At 41.9% G+C, this 23,807-nt stretch overlaps 1 protein-coding gene across 14 annotated transcripts in view; it reads right to left on the bottom strand.

Annotated features, from left to right (window-relative positions):
• The window catches only part of MCF2L2 (MCF.2 cell line derived transforming sequence-like 2), a 185,600-nt gene that overhangs the window by 5,658 nt on the left and 156,135 nt on the right, over positions 1-23,807 (bottom strand). For 5 of the 14 annotated variants that reach the window (XM_074912636.1, XM_074912641.1, XM_074912633.1 and 2 more), the window contains exons 23-33: positions 23,520-23,612; positions 23,014-23,092; positions 19,808-19,880; positions 16,611-16,720; positions 12,612-12,707; positions 8,582-8,671; positions 6,368-6,439; positions 4,523-4,609; positions 2,218-2,336; positions 1,547-1,659; positions 475-578 (exon numbers count right to left, since the gene is read on the bottom strand). In XM_074912636.1, coding sequence (XP_074768737.1) covers positions 475-578; positions 1,547-1,659; positions 2,218-2,336; positions 4,523-4,609; positions 6,368-6,439; positions 8,582-8,671; positions 12,612-12,707; positions 16,611-16,720; positions 19,808-19,880; positions 23,014-23,092; positions 23,520-23,612 — 1,036 coding nt within the window. Of the gene's footprint in view, positions 1-474; positions 579-1,546; positions 1,660-2,217; positions 2,337-4,522; positions 4,610-6,367; positions 6,440-8,581; positions 8,672-12,611; positions 12,708-13,613; positions 13,806-16,610; positions 16,721-19,807; positions 19,881-23,013; positions 23,093-23,519; positions 23,613-23,807 lie in introns of those variants that run through there. The other 9 variants (XM_074912635.1, XM_074912638.1, XM_074912640.1 and 6 more) reach the window with 9 other exon arrangements.

Genomic DNA, 23,807 nt, shown 5'->3' with positions numbered 1-23,807 from the left:
ATCTTGCCAGAGCAGCCCTTCCTCCAGCCTTTGGAGACAGCAGTGAAATATGATGAAAGCAGTAATGCCTCATGAGATTTTAATGTTTTAAAACCTAGACCAGAATCACTGATGCTGATCTAAATTGAAATGCTACCCATGTCAGGATGAAAGCTATCCTGCAGTTACAACACACCCCGTGACATGACACAGCTGTAAAGTAGCCAGCGTGGGTATTGGTAGCCACAGGAGTCTGGTGGGAGATTCAAGTTCTGTCCAGGAAGGGGAAAACAATTAAATCATGCCAAGGTAAGCTGCTGTACCTAACTAGCTGACACCCGCAGCACCAAATTTCAGGCTAGCTTAGCTATGTCACCAGGGCCTGCGGCACAGACTCAGGCCGAGTACTGTAATACAGAAAGTGCACTGTTAATCACATCCTTTTTTTGGTATGAAAAAAAAGAATAAATGCCAGTAACACATTTTCTCTATTACCTGCATTGCTATTCTTAATTATGTTGTTACTGTCTCCCTCTGCTGGCTGCAGTATACTGGAAGGGACCCAGTCGCTTTTCTCAGAGACCAGTTTCTTCACTAACCTGAAATTCAGAGAACAGTCAGTGAATTTCCCTACACTCCCTTTCCCTAGGTTCTGTTTCTTAAAGGAGCATGTTGGGCAGCTATTTCCTAAACTAAGGAAGAAGGCAGAGGACCCAGGGCAGTCCTAGAGGTGACTAAGTTTCGGCAGTCTCAGGTGGTGACCCAGTATCCCAGAGCAAGCTCATTTGCAAGCAGACTGTGTGACACAGAAGCAGTGGCCTTGGCCTGTGTTTGAAACCCTGGGCCAAATTCAGAGCTGAAGAAAATGAATCTTACATATCATCCAACCCCCTTGCTGTGAATACCATCCAGGGTAGATAGGTTTAGTTCACTTCCCACCTACTTCACCCTCTGGGACTTGCTCTCATTTCAGCTGCATGTCAGTTCTGAGTGAAGGGTCTGACTGCATGGGCACTTCAAGGAGATCAGATCTTCTTCCTCCAAATTGCTCACAGAAGGAGAATTTAAGTGTCCAAACAGGTCTGTACCTAACACTCACTTGTCAGCAACAGAGAATAAATACACCAAAATGTATGGGATCTCAAGGGGGGTCAGATTCATTCCACTTTGTCAGCCTCATCTTTGGGGCTAAAAATGCTCTCTGGTTCACTGCTGCAGGTCGGTGGAAGGCATGGGGATTTTACAGATGTATCCTATGGGAGGGTACTGCCTTTGACAGCTGTCCTGATGGCTAGAAGGTATTAAAAGCCCAAATATTCCCCTCCATTTCCTTTATGCAGACTTCTGTTCTCTTAAGGCTCATGCCACAAGCATTTGGGATGAAAGCCAACCAGGTGGAATTAACCTGCTGCTTGTATATTCATGCCCCTTTCACATTGTCATCAGTGGGGTGAGTGGATTTGGATTGCTTTTGAAGAGGCTTTGACATTCTTCTGAATATTTTCCATCTTTTCCAGGAGGTTATGGCTGTTTTACCTATCAAATTCTGTCTCTCTGCTGTACTTACCACTGACCGTTCTCGCCTTCCTGCACAAACTGCACTAAGTCTCCATCCTCAAGCATAAGAGAATCCGGGAAACAGCTGTCAAAACTGCCTTCTACCCGAAAAAGATTGGTCCCCTAGAATGAATGAAACAATGCACCAGAAATAGTCACTGTGGATGAAAGAAAACTGCAAGAGAGCTAGTTTAGTTAAATACTGAATTAGGCATTTCAAGCTGGTAGAGATTTCTTCTGTAGGGAAATGTGTCACTTTTTATTCCTTGTATCATGCTCAGATTAAATATTATTCAAATTTAGGACAGAACTCTGCTACACAATCTTTAGAATTAACTGGCCAGACATCATTCTGATACAGAAATTGGGTTTGTGGCACCAGGTTGTTATCTGGAAAAGTCTGAAATTAGTTTTTTAAAGGCTCAGAGTTTTCCCTCACTTTCACAACAGGTAAAGCTACAGCTTACAAGTAAGAATGACTTTTTATAGTCCTGATCCTGATCAACAGAATGGTCTTGTAATAATCTCCCAACACCCCAGATCAAATTCCCATCTCCTATATTCCCATGCATCCATGAATTTAAGGCTTGTACAAACCCAAACTTTGCAGGTTAAACCATGATCTTTAGAGAAGAGGAGGTTGCACCAGGAAAGGGCAGTGTAATTTGAAAAAGGAATTACATTGTTAGGGTTGGTCTCCTCCTCCAAGTCAGAAGAGTTGGAGAGTTCATCTGTGCTGGAGGGGATGGCTTCAAAATCTTCAAATGTGTCTAAAGATGGCATTTGCCTGCTGGGCCAACCTTTTCAAATGAGATAAACCAGAAAGAGTTAGCTGTCAGTTATTAACCTCTTTCAGACTCAGTCTTTTAAAAATCAGTGTCACAGGTTCACTTCCCACTATTCCACTTACTGAATTGCTTTTACCTTTTTACAGCTTGTTCCCTGATTTTGCTATAAAAATTATGTTGCAGCCATTATTCTGTCTCTAAAATCCTGTACCACTTGCTGTCATCTGTAGGAGGGCAGATTGTGTGGCCACAGTGTCCATGCCCATCAATACCTCGAACGTTTAGCATTGCTAAATCTCTTCAGTTCAGGAAGTACAAAAAGCAATGACCAGGAGTATTTCTGTGGAGTAAGTGCTGTAGCAAATGATAACTTTTGCTGACGTAATTTTCAGAAGGCCATGCTCACTCAGTTTCCAGCTACCTCCACATGTTTATCTACAAATTAAACTCCAAAGCCACTGAATTTTATTGACTTCTTACCTTCATCTCCCCCCCAGGTGATATTACCACCTGAGCAACTTAAACGACTATGCCCTGGAGCAGGCTGGAAGTGCAGGGTTAAGGACAGTGTAAACAAGGCACAAGGACAACCAGACCTTGGTGTTAGCAGTCTTATTACATGATTTGCACCCAAAACCACCCCAGCCCAGTAGGAGGAACTTAATGAGAAATTTGCAGCCCAAGCACAACAGCCAGTCTCTTTACCTATAAAGGCATGCCCAGAAAATGTGTCCTGAGGGAAATTCAGGAGGAGCCTTATAAAACCTGCCTGCCTGAGGCTCCCATGATGGAAGAGTAATTCAGCCTCTTCTGTACAGATGGCAGTCATGATCTACACTTTCCTTCACACTAGATGCCTGTCCGTTTTCTGACGGGGATGGCTACAGTCCAGCTAGGAGGAAACAGACCTTGTGTCTACCAAGGGATTCTGCAGCCCAGACACATACGAGCCAAATGGAGTCAGTCAAATCACCATGTGCCTTCCTACTTAATGTACCTGATGGGCATTAGCAGAATCACTGTGACTTGGGCTGAGCAGATGATGAATCAAGTTCTCTACAGCCTGTGGGCCATCGCTCTCAGCAAGGCAAAGCACTGCTCTGACAAGGCACAGAGACAGCTGCTCATGCAGTGGGATTATGCATAACAGCACTCACAACCCACAGCAAAACCTGGCCTGGAACAATACAAAACCCAGGAGAGGCAGTAAAGAGAAAAGCAATCTGATCTGGGAGAAACAGGTTTATTAACTGATTTAATTAGTGCCTCCCCACGCACATCCTCCTGCTACAGGCACTGATTGGTGCAGTATGTGGTCATGTAGCTCTGCAGCCCCTTCTCCTCCCTCCTGTTACACAAGGCCTGTGACCGCCCCGACTGCTACAATTTGGCTACAAGAGAGACAGGGACCTCCTGGCACCAGAGCAGCATCCCCAGTTAGAACCCTACAGGTATGGTGAGCTCATCCATACTTTTCAAGGTGTAAACCAGTCTCTGAGGCTGTGTTCATGTGCTGGGTTGTGAGTGTCCCTGCCAAGATCTATACCAGCAGAGTTCTGAGATGGAAGAGACAATTTCAATTACAGACCATGCAGCATACAGAACTGGACCCCATATTCTGTATCACACAGCAAAATATTAGCAACTGTCTAAATCTACAAGAATACATCGATACTAATTAGCTTTAAACTGCTACAGCAATTTTAGTTCGAAATCATAGGCTGGGCTACAAACGCCAAAAGAAAAAGATATCCCTCTCCCCCTTAGACAAAGTTTTGGTAATCTTTTGCCACTGTCATTTGTAGAAAGCATCCAAGGCAGAAACCTAACCAGGAACAATTCCTTAGAAATACATGCATCAGTCTTCCTCTTCCATACCAATTGCCATTCTAGTTTCAGAGACTAAGCCTAAGTTTTACATACTGAATTCAAGCTTTAAAATAACACAGATCAAATTCTGAGCTCTCTGACATCAGTTAAAAGCTGTGCTTTTAATTTCAGCTGTGCTTGACCTACAGAAAAGCAGAATCTGGGACATTGTTTCTATACCTGCTATTGACCAAAGCTTGTTCTTTCATTGCTTTCATGAACATACTGTTCATTAAAAGAGGAACTCTTTAAGCTGAAGAGAGGAAATATTACCATAAATTTATATTACACTCTCAAATTGAGATGATAATTGTTTTAATTTTGTTTACCTGTCTGTGAAGCAGATCTAGGTACGGGCCTCGTGGTGGAACCGGTATTACATTTAGTCTGGGCCAATATGGTGTTCTCAAAAGCATCTGTGACGGGAAGTACAAATTGTGTCTTCAAGGTGAAATAGTGACCAGACAACTAGTACAAAGTGAATTCCTGCATCACCTCTGCAACTGGTAGTCTCTTTAACAAACACATGGACTGGGGTCCAACAGTTATAAAAGAGGAGACACGTGACCAGCACAAATGAGTGAAATGACAGCAGCATTCCACAGAAAAACTGTAAGAACAGCCAAACGACTCAAACAGAAATATTGATGTTAATTAAGGAAAACAATTGCTGGGTGAACAGTGCAGTGTTCTATTTCACTACAGCTTCCTTACATGTTTTTAATATCATTTCCTTGCAGCATTTCAAATCATTCTGTAGGTGATGGTATATGGTTTTGATGCCCATCCATACAGCAATGCAAGGGGATCAGGGAGGCTCTTCTTTCCAGCCAGAAATGAATTATTCTCAAGAGTTTCACTCTTGAGAAATGCAATGCAATTTTGTGCAGGAAGTTTTTATCTAAGTACATCAAATCCTTTGCATTATTAACTCTGCCAGAGCCCTGGCAATAACAGCAATGTCTTCAGGTAAAGGGATGATAACGTTCATTGTTCCCTACTTAAAGAAACTCAGTCTGGTGAGGGATGTTGTGCAGTAGGACCATGTTTTTAACCAGCGAGGATCAACTCAGCTGTGTCCTACAGACAGTACTTGTACCTCAAAATACACCCTACCTCTGCAGCCACATGGCATCCTGAGATCAGCAGTATATGTCAATGAGGAAAGTGAGGTTTAAACTCCACAGTTTGAGAAACTCTGGTGCTGGGTGCCAGGATGATTCCCAATGTAGTGCCAGGGATCACTGGCAAAAGGAAATATTCTGCAAACAGCAAAACTGCTATTTCCTCTACTCTCTCTGAACTGTTTCTTTCAGCCTCTCTGTTCCAGTCTCATCTTCTGCTGGGAGTGACATATGAGATAACTCTGATATGTCACTGATTTCATCCCTGACCTGGCCACCTGCCCTTTCTACCAAAGCTTTGTGCAGAGCAACACAATCCTAAGAAAGGACTCCGCAGCCTACATCTCTCTCCTCCCCGTCCTGCAGCAGGGGTACCTGACTGCTTGTGCCCCACAAGGCAGCATGCTCTGGAAAATGCTCGCGTAAAGGAGAAAGCTGACAATGGAAGATGATGATCTTCTAGTGGCTAGGGACTAACTTCCCAGTTTAACTCTTTGGTACTGTTTATTAAACAGTAATTGACGAATATGCTGCAACAAATAGGTGGAAATTCTGCTTGGCTGAAATGAAACACTGCACCGTAAATGGATATTGATGCACAGCCTAGCCTCTTTTGTAGTCTTCATGCACATGGCTCCTGCTCCACTTATTAGGTATAAACACTAACAAGGGAAGAGGGATGCAAGCAGCCAGACTGCAGGTGAAGGTGAGAAGCAGTCCCTTGGCTCCCTGCTGCTGCACTCTGCGGTGTGAGGCAGAAGCCAGGCAGAAAATCCAGATCCAGACGGCAGTCTGGAACATTACTTCCCAAAACAGGCAGAGATTTGGGGTTTTAATTCAGGCCCATCCCTAGGTGAAAGTTGGTAAATATGAGTGCAGGGGACAGACAAGAGGGTGACAAGCTGTGTTTATCACAGTTAGACAGATAAACTGACATCAAACCCCTAATGGACTCCAGTGTTGTCTGCCAGCAGTGATGAGATATGAATTCAGTAAATAATATCAAGAGATTGCCAAAAAGGTTTTCATGCAGGATGGAAATACTCATACCTTCAAACCCCAGGGGAGTTGGGTCACTCTTTATTTCATGTCTCTTGACTTTAACTGCAGGAACAAGGGGACCTGTGTGAAGTTTGCAGAGTCACAAGGCTGTAAACATTGTTAAAGGAGAAACTTGCTTTCCCATTACCCGGAAACACTACCTGCCTAATACTTTCCATTTCACCCAGGAAAAAGACCAGCCCCTAAATTCTAGGTGGTGAAGATAAACACTTCTGTGATGTAGATAGGAAACAGACCCTTTTTGCAGAAGACATTAAGACACAGTAAATATATCTGCTTCCATTTAGGTTTCACAGAAGTTGTCTCTCATTCTGGTCCAGGAGATGGCATAACACAGGCAGGCTCACAATCTCCACTTTCTACCCACGAGGCTGGCAGAGAAGAGCCCACAAAAGCCACCACTTATGCCCACTGAAGTGGAGGGCATCCATCACAGGTCCACATACAATGTTTCTCCTGTGTCCTGACTCCACGTGTGAAGGACTGGTGATGTGACAGAGCTGAACTGTTAGCAGTGAGGATCAGCACACAGCAGTACGCAGTAGCCTCCAACGTGATGATCCAAACACCCTGGCTAGACCTGCATTTGACTGATGCTGAGACAAGACTCAGGCTTCAGTTCTTTTCTCATATGAAATATTTTCTAAAAGCAGATGCTATAAATAAAACACTTAATTGAAAAGCACTGATTTTGTTTTCTAGCTTTTAAAATCATTACAAAAGTAGTTTTCTCAGCATCCCAAGAAATTGCCAACAATCTTGTGGCAGACAGGATCCCAGGTCAGGATTTTTTGATATGAAACTGTAACAAAGTTTGAATTTCATTGTAATTCACACATGCTCTCTTTGAAAAACAACACTAAAGACCAGCCCTTGTTGTGCATCCTCTTGGTACATATGTGCTTCTTCCTGTTCCCCAGCTTTGGAAATAAATCCTAGGAAGTAATTCAATCTTCCCATAACTTAATAACTGATTATGTGTTTCTGAAGTTGTTGCCAAGGACAAAAAGCTATAAGAACTTCTCCTGTCCTATGCCCATCATTTCCATGTGGTAATGTTTTAATGTTACTGCCTAAAAACACTGGAAAAAAACACCCGTAGGTAGCGGTACTACCACATCCTTCCTCTGCCAGTGAACCCCACCACGCTCTCATTTCATGACAGCTCATGGCACAGTCAAGAATATGGTTCATATCCTTCACAACTATTTAGAATGTACTAAATACTGTGCAACCTTCTTCCTGGCAAATCGATAGGAAAGATTTTAATACAAATGAATTCAGCTGGGTTTCCTTCTATTTTGGTTTATGAATTGCCCTGCAAATCTTAAACTTGCCAATCAGCTCCTCCATTCCAGGAACTGCCAAAAGACAGTCTATTCAGAATTTGGTGTGAGACCATATGTTCTGTTCTGAAAAGTAACTCTGACATCTAGGCATAGGTGCCTACAATCCTACTGACTTTCAACACAGCCAGCTTGCCCAAACGCATGGGCTGCTTTTGAGTTTAAATGTAGGCACTAGTGCAGTAACTTCAAGTAAATTTTGAAAAGTGCCTTTTCTCAAAATAATTACAGCTCAGAAATAAAACTTTCATCAGTTCCCACACAAACTGCATACAGTTCAGTACATTCTGGGCACCTAGCTCCTTTACACATCTGAAAATTTCCTTGCAGACATAATTTCTAATCATAACAGTGATTATGCTAACTATGCCTAAAACTGGCATCTACTGCTACTCATTTTTGGCTTGATTTCAGGCTTTCTTACCATCTGATGTCTGCTACACAAGAAGAAGATGCTTTCCTTCTTGAGAGCAAAAATCCTGAACAGCTTTAAGGAAATGGAGAAATAATTTCTACTGAATTTCAGTTAATCCAAAATTGGGAGAAATTGGAAACCTAACCACACATCAGCCAAAAATTAATCCAGTTTCCATGGAAACCAGAACCACTCTTTGAATCCTACCATAGAGCAACTGAGAAGAGTCACTATACATACTAGCAGCACATCTTGATATACATTCAGAATGCCTTAGCCTGTCTGCCTACAGGTGTTATACTGGTCCTGACTCTTCTGCTGGAACCTCCTGCATTTATAAAAATTGAGCCTGATGTACTCACTCTGTGAACAGCATTTGGCAGTAAATGTATCGGTCAGCAGGAAGGGAGAAGGGTAGCTAAGCAAGCGGCATGACAGTACCTTTGGTCACAGCAGAAGCATTAACTGTGGTGCTGATGGAGGAGGCTAGGGAAAAGCGACGGGTAACTTCTCTTTCCTTAGATTCTGGATCTGGGAGAACAGACAGATGCAATGCAGGGCAGGATTAGAGGTTAATAAGCACTGAGGGTAAAAGATGTCCAAAGCAAAGCAGCAGCTGGAAAAGGGTAAATGAAAGGTAGGTTGCTCCTCTAAAACAGCCAGGAAAAATATCCTGAACAAACTGAAAAGCACAGAAGAGAGTTTATATGAATTCAAAGCAATTTTCAAAGCAATTCCAATTGCACCAATTTTGATATTTCAGAAAGGAGACTTATGCTAATTAATATTTTAGCAACCAATTAGTGTCTAAGTAGAGCTACAAAACACAGAGAGATGAGCATGATGGTTAGAGTGGAGTGTGTGTCTACAGATGAGACTTAGATTATTTTAGACACTGAACTGCTTGTTCTGTGATGACTGACCTGAAATACACTGGAAAACAAACATGAATGGTTTGGAGTTCACATTTATCATTTCTAGAAATTAACAGTGCAGAATGCCTGAAAATGTTCTCTGAGCCTCCATCCTTACTGGTCCGAATCAGCTCAGAGAAAGTGAAGGCAAAAGAGCTTTTTTTTGTTTACTCCAAATCGGATCCTACCTTGTCTTAAAGTCCACTCAGGAGTGAAGACACAACTTCTCCACATTTCACTATGAGATGTGAGTAGCATTTTTTACTCAAATTACTTCATAAACAGATCAGAGGTATAAATGGACTGTCAGCTAGCTTCAGAGCACATGATGTTTTGAAACACACTGAGGTCATTACGCAGCTCTTAAGAGATTGTCTCTACGCATCTACAAGCACATCAGTACACTTCTTGCACCTACCGACTACAGCAGCTCCATTTGGGAGAAAAAGCTGCTTGCTTACAAATATTTCAGGATTAACTATTTAGTCTCTTCTGCTGAAAACACTCTAAGCACATGTGCTGCATTACTCAAGTGAGTGTTTCCACTGCACTGAGGCATGAGTGAAGCTATTCATACGCTTTATATCTCAGCTTCAGTAAGATACCTGAATACTTAACTCTACCAGGACACAACCTCAGCTGAAAATAGAAGTGGCTTTAAATATTCTGTTGAAGGTTTTCAGACTTGTCAAAAACTATTTGTGATTTTCATGTTTTGATTTTTTAAAATATCAAAGAAATATTTATGTAAAAATTAAAGTCGTTTCCATTTTCATTGAAAAATTTTCTGGGATAGGTGAAAAGTTATTTCCCTTTGTAGCACATGCTTGTATGCTTTGCTGAATCTTAGACCAGATGTTCCTAGATGGTGCCTGTGATTCAGAGGGATTCTTCTATTCCAATTGTCTCCTTTCTCTTATCATGTCCTACTTTTCTCTCTCTTTTTCTTTCTTTTTTTTTGTTCCCCCCCCCCCCCCCCCCCCCAGTCAACTGGCATGCAGCACTGGAGTAAAATATGTTTCAGCTGATTTTATATTTCAGGCTTAAATACCCTGTGCACAATTATATTACTGTAAAGACTTCCTTGCCAGGGATCTTAAATGTTCAGTCACACAACTTTTCTCTTTTTTTTCCATATTTCTGCCTAGTAAATGTCACATTCCCTATATGTTTCCAGTGGAGCAGAAATTAGGGTGACTGGTTGAACTGCAATTCCTATAATGTTTTATTATGCCAAAACATCAGGAAACCATATTAGCTCCTTAAAATCTCAGTGCAATTTTAACTGCAGATTGGCTACTGTAAAAAGACTGTAAATTTTGTACTTGCTAATGCACTTCCTTATCAATTTACTCATAAAAGCACATATATTCAAGTACATCCTTATTCACACCTCCTGAAAATGCTGAAGAAAAATGAGAGGTTAAACTCTGCTCTCAGTGATAATTACAGTGGAATGACTCCACATTTAGGCTGCTGTAACTGCTCTTACGGAAACACAAAGAAAATTTCACTTTATAATTATGGTGTTGGGCTACATTTGCACCACATCATGCAGCTCTTAGAGACCCTGTGACAACCCCAAGGAATATGAGCTTGGGTCTGCAAACCAGGACAGCTAATGCTGACCCAAGGGTGGGGGAGCTGCAGAGTGCTACAAGTGTGGGCTTTCACACACCTTGGTGCCAGTTCTGGTACGGCTGCCTTGGGGGTCTCTGCACTAATGGAGTGCTGGATGGTAAAGTTTCTCCTCCAGACACAGCATTTCTTTGGCCAAAACACCAAGGTGCTTATATACAATGTTTTCTACACCATCATATCCAGCCTGGGCAGACAATTCAGCAGTGCTTTGAGCATCCATGCTCCACTGCCAGATGATATCCATCAGGCAATCTTGTTTTCCCCCTAATGAGCCTTGTAATTTTACTGTTTAAACCTTCCCTTTTACATGTTTTGGACATGAACAGACACAGTGGGTCTGAACCAAAGTATACTCAGCTCAGTATGCCATCTCCTGCCACTGCCAGTAACAAATCCTTAGACAAAGGGGTCAAGAGCAGGACAAGCGTAATTATTGCAGTAACCTCCCTGTTACCTTCTTACAGCTTCTGATCCGCCTTAACAGCCAGTCCATACAGTGGTAACACAGCTTTGCATTGTCACTGCCTGCAGAAATGACCACTCTGCAAATCATCCATCCAATTTGTCAACCGGTTTCCTCTAGGCCAGGACCAGATTAGTAACTGAACAACACAACAAAGTGAAAGGGGACATTGTGTAATGGAGGTGTTTCACAGGAATCTCAAGTAACCAGACCCAGCAAGTCTTTGAGCTGAGAGTGCCTACAGTTTAGGGGGTATGAACTCTTCTGAATTGTGCTTTGCTGTCTGGAACACTGAATGCAAGACATTTCACATGACAAGAAAAACTCAGATAAAAGAGCAAAAGAGACCCAAACCAAAATTGCAGATCCAAACTTGCCTGAATGACAGCATTATCCTGAATTTCTGAAATCTGTATTTTGCAACTGATCTCCCTAAAGCATAGGATCTGAAAACCACTCCTTTTTTTTGTATTCACAACACTGAACTCATTTGTCCATCCTGCATCTTACTACCAAGTGCAGCCTTAACCTTGCAGCCAGAATCTTATGGCTGTACTGACTCTTGGTGTATTCTCATCTACTTTGTAACACTGTAGTTTAATGTTTCTGTATTTCTCTTTTTATGCTTTCCTCTTGCTTCTTCCTCCTTTGATGCTCACCCTCTCCACTGCACACTAACCTTTTTCTCACAGAAGAAATATAATTTATCAGAACAGGAGAAAAGCCAGATAATAACAATAAAAAGAGTAATTACATTATCTTTTCAGAAAGTTCCTGCAAATAGTAATTCAATTTAATTTCTATTCATATTTCTTTCTTTCCTCTAAAGTCTCTTCCTTGTACACACATCACAGGAACATGCAATGCTCTCTACTCATGGATATTAAGCATCTTCTAAACATTTATGCACAAAGACTCAGAACACACCATTTTAATGTGTCATATAACGTAATCAAGTAGAAATGAAAATAAACCCCAGATCTTCTGAATTCCGGTTCCTTAGTGTAACGGCTAAGCTACAGCTGAACAACATTTGAAAAAGCAGAGAGGTCCAACCAATGAACAATTTAACACATGAAAACCTCATGTAGCATAACACAGAGATGATGCTTTTCCCTTCAGGCCAGCAAATTGCTGAAAGAAGTTGCTGGTTTAAAACAAGTTCACACTTTAGCCCTTGAGAGAAACTAGAAATAAATGTTATTTGCACTGTACACCAGTAAAAGACACAACCAGTCAGCTCAAAGGTTGCCTGCCAACACTGCTACGGGAGCAATTTCTGGTAACAGCGTCTGAGAAGAGGAGCCACATTTGTGCATCAGACAAGCATTTTGGTGAGACGCAGCAGCACTTTAGGAAATAGTGATGGATGACACTATGGGATGGAGAGAACCATTGTGGGAGTGCAGGAGACACATGGCCAGCAACCAAATGCTGCATGGGGTGATTTTACCTTTGGGTGGAGCTCTGCGGTTGGAAAGACCTTGCAATGTGAATCGCTTTCTAGCAAGCGCTGTGCGCTCAAGGTTAAGGCTGGTGGAAGCATCAACTAGGAGAGAGAGGGAGAGGGAAGAGAAATAAGGAAGGAAGGGTCAGCTGTTCAGCTTATGGGAAAGGAAAGGTTAGCACTGGATGACAACTAAAAATAAATAAATAAATTTTGATTCAGTTCAAGCCTGAGCAAGAGCTAATCAATCAGAAAGGTGACATGAGGTCAGGGTGGTTAAACCAGCTGAGCCAAACAGAGCCCCTGGGTTGAGTTTGGTTCACTGAGTTTTAATGGAGAACTACAACAACAAAACAAAACCAAAGAAAAACAGGCGAAGGGATGTAGCTCTCATCAAAGGAAAATACAGTTTAGCAGCAGGCTCATTAAAAAGGATCTAACACCTTTTACTATGAAACCGTATTGTGGTTGGAACAGCAAGGTTGTAGAGAGAAGGGAAGCAGCCTTGCAGTGCAGGACATGTACAGACAGCAAGTGTTGCGAGCAGTCCCACTTCTGCTATCCAGTATTAGCACAGAAGGGTCTGCCACCATCAGCCCCATGGCTGATACACTCTCAGCCTTACCTGCTGAAGTCTTTCTAACAGCCTCCAAAACTGGCATATAGTCATGCATTTGATCTCATGATTTGCTGGGATGTAAGGAGTGCCATGCCAGCAAAGCTTACGTGCCAGGCTCCTACATGAACAAGCCAGCCATGCTGCCTGACAGCTGCCTTTATAGAGATGTCACAGATGGATCTAGGTCCTGAGACTCTGGGTTTGAAAGATACTGAGTTACTTGCAATCCAAGAAACAGGCGGACCTAGATCAAACCCCCAGATCCATGCATTCCTGCCAAATTCTGCATCTGTCCCTTTCTTTGTGTGGGCAGGTAACAAAGGAGGAGAAAAGCCATGTGTTGGCTGCCTGGTTCTTTGCTTTAGGATTTAACCAATAGCTTTTTTCTTCTCTTTTTTTCCTACACTGCCAAGTGAAAATCATTAGAGGGACAAACGAAGACCAGAAGTACAAAGGGAACATGTAGAGACAGTGAATCCACACCGACAGACAAGCAACAGACAGACAAGCTGTGCTTCCAAAGGAAAGCGCATCACATCACTTCCTGATCTGCAGCCAAGATAATCCAGGATCCGAGATGCCTGCACACATAGGTGGGTGAGAGATGAACAGATTTTAACAATACAGAAGTATTACATCCGTGTAGTTCAGCTCCTTCTACCTGGTGGCCTGCTGCCAGCTCTAGGCCAGGCAGGTGCCTCTGGTGGGAACTGCTACCGAGCGGCAGTTTCAGATGTGGGGCTGCCCACAGGCGCACTGGGAAGCGTTTGGCTTTCAGACGGCCTGTGCTGGCCTGAGAGCCATTCCCTGCCATGGCTGCTCCCACTGCGAGGCAATCTTTGTAAAGATATTGTAGCTTATAAAGAATCCAGAAACAGGTATATAAAATATATTTACTTCCTGTTTGCACAAAGCAAGAAAACGCGTACTATCTCATTAACACAGAGTCATGTGGCAAGTACAACAGTGCATGTGTGTATGGGGTGGGTTTATATGTTAGTTCTTCAGCTATGCAATTATATCATTTCACTGAGGGACCCCTTAGGATTTCACAAGTCCCCACAGCTTCTCAGCACCAGTCAGTCATTAGACATTGGTCTCTAAAGACGTCTTGTCTCCACCTGAGTTATTTCAAACCTTTTCCTTCATTCTGTAGATATACCAAATAATCTCGGAAAGCATTTCCAAGCATAATAAGCACTAGGTCCTGATGGGCAACATAAGCCTGCAAAGTGTACTTGTGGCCAAAACCACATCCTGGCCTGCATTAGGCAGAGCCTTGCCAGCAGGGCCAGGGAGGTGATGCTTCCCCTCTACTCAGCACAAGTGAGGCACGCCCGGAGTGCTGGGTCCTGTCCTGCGCTCCCCGCCATGACAGACATGGACACACTCGAGTGAATCCAGTGAAAGGCCATGAAGACGATCAAGGTATTGCATTAGCTGACACGAGGAGAGACTGAGAGAGCTGGGACTGTTCAGCCTGGAGAAGAAAAGGCTCAGGGGGATCTTGTCAAGTAAAGAAGATGGAGGCAGACGCCTCTCAGTGGAGCCCAGTGACAGGATGAGAAAAGCAACGGGCACAAATTGAAATACAGAAAATTCCATTTAAAAATACGAAAAATCTTCTTTACTGTGAAGGTGGTTAAAGCCTGGGACAGTGTCCCCAAGATAGTTGTGGAGAAGCCAGCTGGACACAGCCCTTTGGAGCTTGCTCCCTCTGACCCCACTGTGAGCAGCACAGTCAGACGAGGTGGTCTCCAGAGATTCCTGCAGGACTCAGCTCCCATACAGCTTCAAGGTGGTGAAGCTACCAGTCAGGTCCACACAAAACACTGCTTTTTATGTAGATAACTCAATTACAGGTGCTTATCCGTAAAAATAATGAGACTGAAATAGTTTCCCAATAGTGCCCTCCCCCTCTCTACTATAGAAAGAAAACAATATTTTAAAATACTCTGTAATTGCATAGATAGTGGGAGTATTACAGTCAGTAGGTGGCACAGAAGAGGCAGTTTTGGCAGAGCACCAGCCCCACGCTGGTGTGCAGTGCAGACCATGCCCTCCCAGCACCATTCCACGCACCCTGGAAGCAGGACCTCACTGTACAGTTTTAAGACAAGTTCAGCCCCTTCAGGGTCCCAGCCAGAGGTGCCTCACAGGGACACAAGGTTCGGTGAGACATCTAGAGCTGGACAGTTCTTCCGCCGTCTCTCTGGGTGGGTTTGGCAGCCCAGGGTGCACAGGCACACCCGGAGCCCCCCCGCCAAGGGCCTGGGCGCTCAGCTCCGCAGGGCTGCCCCATACCAGAGGATGGGGAGGCCCCGGGCTGGGCTGGCAGGAGTGGCAGCAAGCGATCCCAGTCCCCACCCTCTTGGGTAAGCTGGATCAGGGCAAAAACATTAATAATTTTCCTGGAAATTTTTTAAAAAGGGGGCTTATGAATTTCGAATTCAAGACTGCTTTTCAAATTTTTTTAATTTAAAAAATAAAGCTCATATTTTTTAAAATGAAATTTTTACTGAAACAGGTTTTTAACATTGGATTTTTTAATGATGAATCCATAACTTTCTCCCCAGAATGAAAACTTACTACAGTGAAAAAATCTTTTGGTGACTAACCTATTTTTCAACGAAAAAAATATTCCAATTTTTTTTTTTTTTTACCATCTCCACTTATAAAAGGACCTGCTGTCCCGCTGTTACCTTAAACCTCATTTGGACATTAATCTCTCAAGACCTTGCAATTTTCTTTTTTATATTACTAGAACAGTCTTTGCTCTGACATTTCAAATGCTACCTAAAAGAGAAGCTCCTGTTGAAAGATTTTCTGTTCCTGTTACTGCCAGATGAGATCCAGTTTCATTTTAGCATTCATTTTAATCTATATTGTATAGAACATACCTATTGTGTTTATGCCCTCAAATAACGGAGGGACTTTCTGTGACCACATGTGCATTTATTCACTATACACTAGAGGGGGACCTATACACAGAGAAGGCAAAAAAAATCTCTGACATAAAAGCAAGGAAATTAATTAGCAAAGTCCACAGACAATCTTAAAATTAAATATGGCTAGAAGCCAATTTAGCCAGGATATAGAAGGTTAAAATATGCATACTACTCCCCTCACAATTCTATTTTTAAATAACAGAAGTTGCATAAAGAGCGCTGTAATGCATCAAAACTCAGACTTAAAAAATCCTGAACTGGTAACACTTTCTGGCCTTCAGGAAGTTTCATGGTACAGTCATTCAGCTTTGTAGCACTGGTTTTTTGATGTTGGGTTTAAACAACATTTAAAATATCCTCATCAAACTCCAGAAATGAGTGTGCAGAAATAAAAATATTACCCTTTGGAAGCAAAAAGGTCTGTCTCAGAATTCCTACCTCTCTTTTGTCTGGCGCTGGGACTGGAATTCCTGTTTTTATTGTTAGATGTTTCCACGTTTGATGTCTCAGATTTGTTTTCATATATACTTGATGACTTCCTGCTATACCTTTGGACAAAAGAAATACAAAAATAGTTACATTCCTGCTTAATACCTAATGGAGCACTGAGCACTAAACATTCTTTTTCACCGTCAGATATGGAAGCCTAAGGAATAAAGGGCAGGTTTTAAAATTCTGTGTGCTATGAAAGTCTGCATCTGTGCAGACATGTATGGTGGAAAAAGCTATTCTAGCCCCTGTCTCCTTTCCACACCACACAGTAAAGGATGTGCTAAGTGAGAGTTGGGAAGGGAAAAATGGAGGAACAAGGTGGTTGTCTGCACAAGCTCTTTTTGCAAGTCCAACAGATTTGGAAGGAAGGAGTGGAAAACTAGGTTAGAAAAGAGGACCCCAGTTTTCCAAGAGAGAAGTGGGTACTGGATGGTCACACAGGAGGTCATACCATGTGTAGAGGAACATATGGATTCCACTGGCTCCAGAATCTCCCAACTTCTGTTTCTTTTGCTCTTTGAAAACATGAATCCAAGTGGGATATCCCTGTCTACAGATGGACCATAGAAGAGAGGACCCATCTTGCCAGATTCGCACAGGTATCAGCCCTGTCATCTGTAGTAGGAAGGAAGCCCTTGCCCCAGGTTTGTAGGGCATTGGAGCTGCAAGGTTATCTCATGGTTCTTATATTCATTATTTTGCAAATGTCTGGCAGCTTAGTTTGGGTGTTTGACTGTTACCTTTGGCAGACTGCTCCACACATTTCATTGTATCTGCACACTTGAAATACTCTTTTCCAAAATGCTTGTTATTAACATGCATCAGCAATTACATTGCTGTTTACAATTAACATGAACTGTTATACTTGACATTCATAGGGTTTGTCTTGCTGTAAGGGAAGGTCCAAGATATCATGAAAAACTTAAAAGCATTTGGAATACTAAAGATCTGTGAATACCTTTTATAACTACAAGGCAGCCTGGGACTCACTGCTTTGTATTTGAACCTCTGACCTGTTTCTGATGGAACCTTAACAGAGGTCTCTGTTACCTCCTGTACTAAATCAAAACGTGATTTTGCAGCCTGATGTCAGGTACAAAATGGGGCTCAAAATAAATATTGGAACAAATCCAAAGTACACTCACATTTCCTTAGTCTTTTTTCTCTGTTCCTTCCCCTCAAGACTGAGATAACTGTGAAACATGCAGCTGACAGTTAAAAGATTTACAGCTGTGAGAAAGACACCAAGAAAATGCACAAGCTTCTCTGAAACAGCATCTGCAGTAAAACTCCAAGTGTATATCTATGTGCACATGGGATATTTTTACATGGGTGTATGGCTGAATCCGTCATTTCCAATAAAGCAGATAGTTAAGCAGTTAGAACGATAGTCTATTTAAGTTTCATATGTTTAAATAGATTAGAGAACAATACAAAGGGATCATTTCATTATCACTGAAATGCAGCAGCCTTCTTTTGAGAGAGATTCAGCAGCAATAGATACCACAGGGCATCTCATTTTAGGATTAAACAGTGAAACTTTGGGAAAGAATTTACAGAGAATTTAAATAGATTGAACAGGATTTAGGGACCTTCAATAACCAACTGTATTAAGGGCACTGGATCTCAGTGTCCCTTTGCCAACACCTCAGCTCCAATCCCAAATCAGCCCAGCCCTGCCTTATCTCATGGAATTGCAGCCCCAAGTGCTGTGGCGGCGTGTAAACAAGTAAAGGGATAGTCTTTGTCATTGAACAGATATGGCTCAAGGAGGGGAGAGTGTCCTACCAACAGATTTCCCCAGTGTCACAGTACAGGTTTGACAATTCCCAATAAACAGTAGGAGTCACTGTTACACATGGGCAACCCAGGTGAGGGTGTCTATTGGTTAGATAAAATCTCAGTAATTAACTACCCTCCAACCACTAGCAGAGCACTGATGATGCTGGTTGCTCTTTAGCTAATCCTGTCTACCACTGGCCTGCTTATAGCGCCTTGCACAACTGGGGCTGCTTTAGTCATGGCAGTCGTAAACACAGGCTATGCCTGTGTGGGTGGCTATCTCAACGCCTAGTTTCTTCCTTCCTCTCCGTGCCTCCACCCAGCATCCAAAAACAGGCTGCAGAAGGGGCTCCAGTCTGAGGAATTCTGGATCCACTATTTCATATCAGCTAGCGCAAAGCCACCTTGTGCTGCCATTCCCCTGTCCTTGCCTCTCTCTGAGACACATGTTACAGAGGATCAAGGCAGCCTCTGCTTACAATAGCCAATAGGACACTGTTCCACTCATGAAAGCCCAAAGCATTGTTCTTTTATGAAGACTTACCATATTCTTCCTGTACCTACAATAACCCAGCATTTGGAGCAGAAGCATCTGAGCTCTCCTTCTCTGATCACATGGCCTTTCTTCCTGGAGTTAATTAATTTTCTGTTGACATATTTTGTCTATAATTTCTGCTCTGAATATTCTCACTTTAAGAGCCTTATAAGAGGGACATACATCTGGATTGATTTGAAACATTTTTGTGATTGCATTTCATATATTACTGGAATACTTTTCTCCTATCTAAGGTTTTGCTGAAAGATTTTCACCCTTAAACCTTTTCAGCTTAAACCTTAAACAATGCAAATGTAACCAAGCCTAGAGAAAATATGGTACAGGACAAACAGCACTGCATCAGTTCTGCTTAAAATTTCTTGCATCAAGTTGTACAACTCTCAAAGGCTGGCTGTGTTACATGGGATTTCTTGGTTTGGTTGATCCTGCTAAAATTTTACAGGGATATCCCATGCCAACTTACATTAAGCTTGCCCAGCAATTGGGTCATTACAAAAATTTGATGACAGCTCCATTCAACATCCTGGAAATGTTCCAACACATTTTGTCTAAACTTGAGTTAATCCAGAGCATATGGTTCTTTCGCAAAAGTAAATGATCATCTTTGAAATGAATTCTGCATTGTGATTTTAGTTTCCCCGTGAGCAAAACGTTTAGCTACATGTCTTCAAAAAGTTTGAAGACAATTGAGTAAGTTCATACCCAGGAAGCTTAAACACAGAAAATGAAGAATTTATGTACTGCAAAACCACAAAGGCAAGACAAAACATGGCGTTATAGCATGATATGCTATAACTGCAGTTACCTGCTCGCATTGGAGGAATCCATGGGTGCATGGTATACACTCTCGGTGATTCTTTGGTGCAGTTGGCTTGCTTCTGTTAAAGAAAAAGTAAAAAGAAATTGCTCCAAATTGTATAAATTGCTTTGTTTGCATAGAAGGTGAGAAAGAGGGAGAGAGAAGTAGGAGAGGAGAGATTTTGACTGCTGCTGCTGCAAGAAGAGAAAGGCATTGTGGTGATCTTAAATGAGAGCTGAAAACTTAGCTCACCCAAACATCTCTTCTACCCATATTTTTTCAGTGAAGAAGAAACTTCTTCCCCTACTACCTTTTCTTTCCTTTGTACCTGTTCCTAGCTCACTGCACAATATGGATCTAGAGAATGGACATATTGGCATTTTTTCCAGAATACAAGTTTTGTGGCTCACAGCTTTTTCTGGATTTAGCAATACACATCCATCGGTCCTACACATCCATACGCAGCCATCTAGTAGAGTATATCCCCATCCCTCTGAAGAATGCTTTTGCTCAACATCCTGGACAAACAGCAAAAAGAAAATGTCACTTGTTCGCTCCTTTTGCACAGCTGCATTTGTACCTATGTCCAGTAACTGCTGAGTGGAAAAACATGATAAGACAGACGCTGACAACCTGGTTTTCAGGACCAGGAGAGTCAAGACACTGAGAAGTGAGGAAGCAATGGAAGTTGCTGCTGAGATCCTAGGGCTATTTCACTCTGGAAGAAGATGAAGCTCCTGTCAATGAAAGGAGAACAAAGGGACAGGGACAGCACTGAAAGATTAAACTTAAGGCCTTTTGTGGGTGGGAATGTTGGAAGAAAGGAGCACTCTGCATGAGCAGTCAGAAGTAGCTCCATTCCTGGTTTTGGCAACTGATTCACAGGCTGGCACAAATCCCTTAAGGCGCATCTGTAATTCCTTTGCCTTCAAGAGACAATTATGCTCTTTGGGATCAATGGATCAAGGTGTTACCCAAAGCCTTGTTGGTATTCCGTGCTCACTGCTGTATACAATTGGGGGTATATATACACTAAGTGTTTGGATGCTAACGACCTATATGTTAAACTATTTATCACATACCTTTGGCCACCTTCTTTGCCCTTTACTCACTCAGTCATCTCAGCTGGTTTCTTCCAACATTCCAACCCCCTCTGCAATTCCTAACAACAGTCATTAGAAACAGCCCAGACAAACAAATGTATCCCTCTTCCTTCTCTCATTACAGTGCACAGTTGGGGAAATATCCAGGCTTGGTTTAAGCATGAATTAAGGCCTCTTCTTTGATTAGTCATTGGAAACAGAAACAACTATTTAAAACCACAGGACAAAGCATTTTCCTCCTGCCATCAGTACCTGTAATAAGGGCTTTAGTTCATGTGATCAGTTGGGAAAAGGCAATAGGAAGAGTTGCAATAGACTGTAAGATACAATTTTTACCCTCTGACTGCTGTTCTGCTGGATTCACTTTGCTCATAGACTAGGATGAAAATCATCCTTGTATGTTCTCAAGACCAGAATGGAGGAAGTCTTGAGTTCGACCAGTAACTGACTCTGCTTTGACAAGATGTTGGACTATGATGTCCCAAGGTCCCTTGAAACCTAAAATACTCTAGGATCCTATGATCTTAAGACAAAACTACAAAGAAAATCAAAATAGAAATGTTTTCAAAAACTTTCAGTCTTGATTCCTACAAATTTTTCTCTGGAAAATGCATAGTAACTCTAGCATATAGGTCTTGTATGCTATGAAGATTTCACAAATACTCATCTGTGTGATATACAAGCTTCATTTTCTTTGCCTAGAAACACACATGGAGGATTAGCACTCTAACCTATTAAAGACATACATTTTCTCCATAAGCTACTCTTCTGTGGTAGCTTAAGTAAAGCCAGCTTTTACATTTCAGAAGTAAATATTACAAACCATAGGGTCCCTAGATCAAGTCCTGACACTGCACTGATAAAAATCTTGAGTTCTTTCCTCAGCAGTTCCTGAACTGACCACAGTGAAATTCAGAATAGAAAGGAAAAAGGATGAAGACAAGAATAGTAGTAACAAAAGACCTGAGTAATAAGCACTGTAAGTAAGTATATTGTTATGGGTTGGATTAAATTGCTGAGACTAATGTGCATAGTCGTTTCCCTCCACTTAAGGAGGTTGTAAGAACTCATTGTCTTTGTGAAACAGACAATTGAAATAAAGGTGACATCTAAAGCTGAAGCTCAGGAACATGTTTCCATCTAGGACAAAGTCTGCTTAGGAATCTGAAGGATGTGGGTGGAGAGGCTTTGCTGGCATTGCTTTAAAGAGAGGTGTGTGTATGAGAGAAGCAGAAAATGACAGGTCAAGGTGAGAAGCAATGCCAGGGTCCAGCAAAAGTCTATATTGGATGGAGCTATGGTTTGTTTTTTTTTTCCTGAGAGAGCCTGAAAAATGGCTTTTAGAACTCTGTACATTATTTTTCATAAATAGAACAGTATCTCAGATAGCTTTCATCAGTATGTTCTCTTACTGTCTGGAATAACCTGACTGAATTTTGTCTGTCTTGGGTTCAATATCTTACATGAAAAAAGTGTTATTATTTTAGGTACTTATGAGGCTTCAATCATTCATGTGTTGGGCATGTCACAAATCATCTTCATAGTGACATCTCTGTGAGAGAGGAAAATGTCATTAATCGTGTTTTACAAGGAGGTCACCAAGATAAAAAGATGGGATAACTGACTGACATTTAAAACCTAGGGTGGGTGACTAGATTTAAAATAAAAACACACAAAAAAAACCAACAAAGCAAAACAAACAATAGGACAGAGAGAAACAGTTGCTGTGTCAGGTCATGTATGTGGAAGGAGATCTTTTGTGTCAGGTCTAGTGACATTACACAGAGTGAACACTGAACCCCATCTCCTCACATGCTGATATAAATGGATGTTTCCATGGTCGTGGCTTGAGAGGGAGAACTCCTTGGGCTAACTGTGAATGGAATAATTATTCATACCATTTCAAAAGTTCTAAGAAATTTTCTTTGATCAGGACAATGGTTTAAATCCCAGCAATGCTGCAGCCACCTAGCTCATCCTCGCATAGATCTGTTCTTACTGATCTCACTGGTGGTACTGGACAGGACTGTAACTCATCCCAGCTCCAAGCTGTCACACACAGCTACAGAAAGCAAGCAACATTACCAGATCTCACTTTGTGTCCCCTACCTCTACACGCTTCCAGTTGTCCTGTCAGGACTTTGCGAATCTCTGAAATCCAGGTGTTTTTCAGCTCAACAGAAGATGCCTGAGAACACAAGAGGAAAAAGCAAAGCAGATCTAGTCAAAGTATGCTGCCCATCACTTGGCTGCCCTGACCTACATTTGCTCTCAATTTTCCCAAGGAATGGAGCACTGTGGCCAGCTTTGCTCAAAGAGGATGCTCTTCAAGATGGAAAAGTTACCATCAGTCTAAGGTCCTGTCCTTGCTTTTCTGTCCAGCATTCCAAGTAATTTTCCACTACTTTGTTTCCACTTTTACCCCAAATCATAACCATTTTCACAATGATATATTAGTAATTTCAGTGTCAATACAACAATGAAGCTTCCAATGGCTGTTGTTTCTTGAGTGTACAGGACAGTGAAAGTCATGAAACTGAAAACTTTCTCAAAAACAAGTCAATTGAAAGGAATTATAGTCCTTGGGGGAAAAAAAAAAAAAAGATTGTTTTTACCTGAATGATGTAGACCTCTTCTCTGCCATTATACCAGATCTCAAATTTCTTGTTATCCCCTTTTACATTTTCTGTAATGCCCACAGTGCTCATCTGTTTCAAAATAGAAAAGAAGATGTAATCTGGAAAATGTCAATAGTTTTTAAACTCTTTATCCTCTGAGAACTATTTTAAAAGGCTGCATTTAGTTCTGTACCTTAGGGTGTCATTAAAAGTAAAATTTGGAACATGTTATTTCTCAACATCCAATTTATCATTCATCTTTTTGACTGTTATAGGAAAAAATTT

The sequence above is a fragment of the Athene noctua genome, chromosome 8 (assembly GCF_965140245.1).
Source record: "Athene noctua chromosome 8, bAthNoc1.hap1.1, whole genome shotgun sequence".
In the NCBI taxonomy this organism is placed as follows: domain Eukaryota; kingdom Metazoa; phylum Chordata; class Aves; order Strigiformes; family Strigidae; genus Athene; species Athene noctua.
The sequence above is the reverse complement of the archived record's forward strand: the minus strand, read 5'-3'. Positions and strand labels throughout refer to the sequence as shown.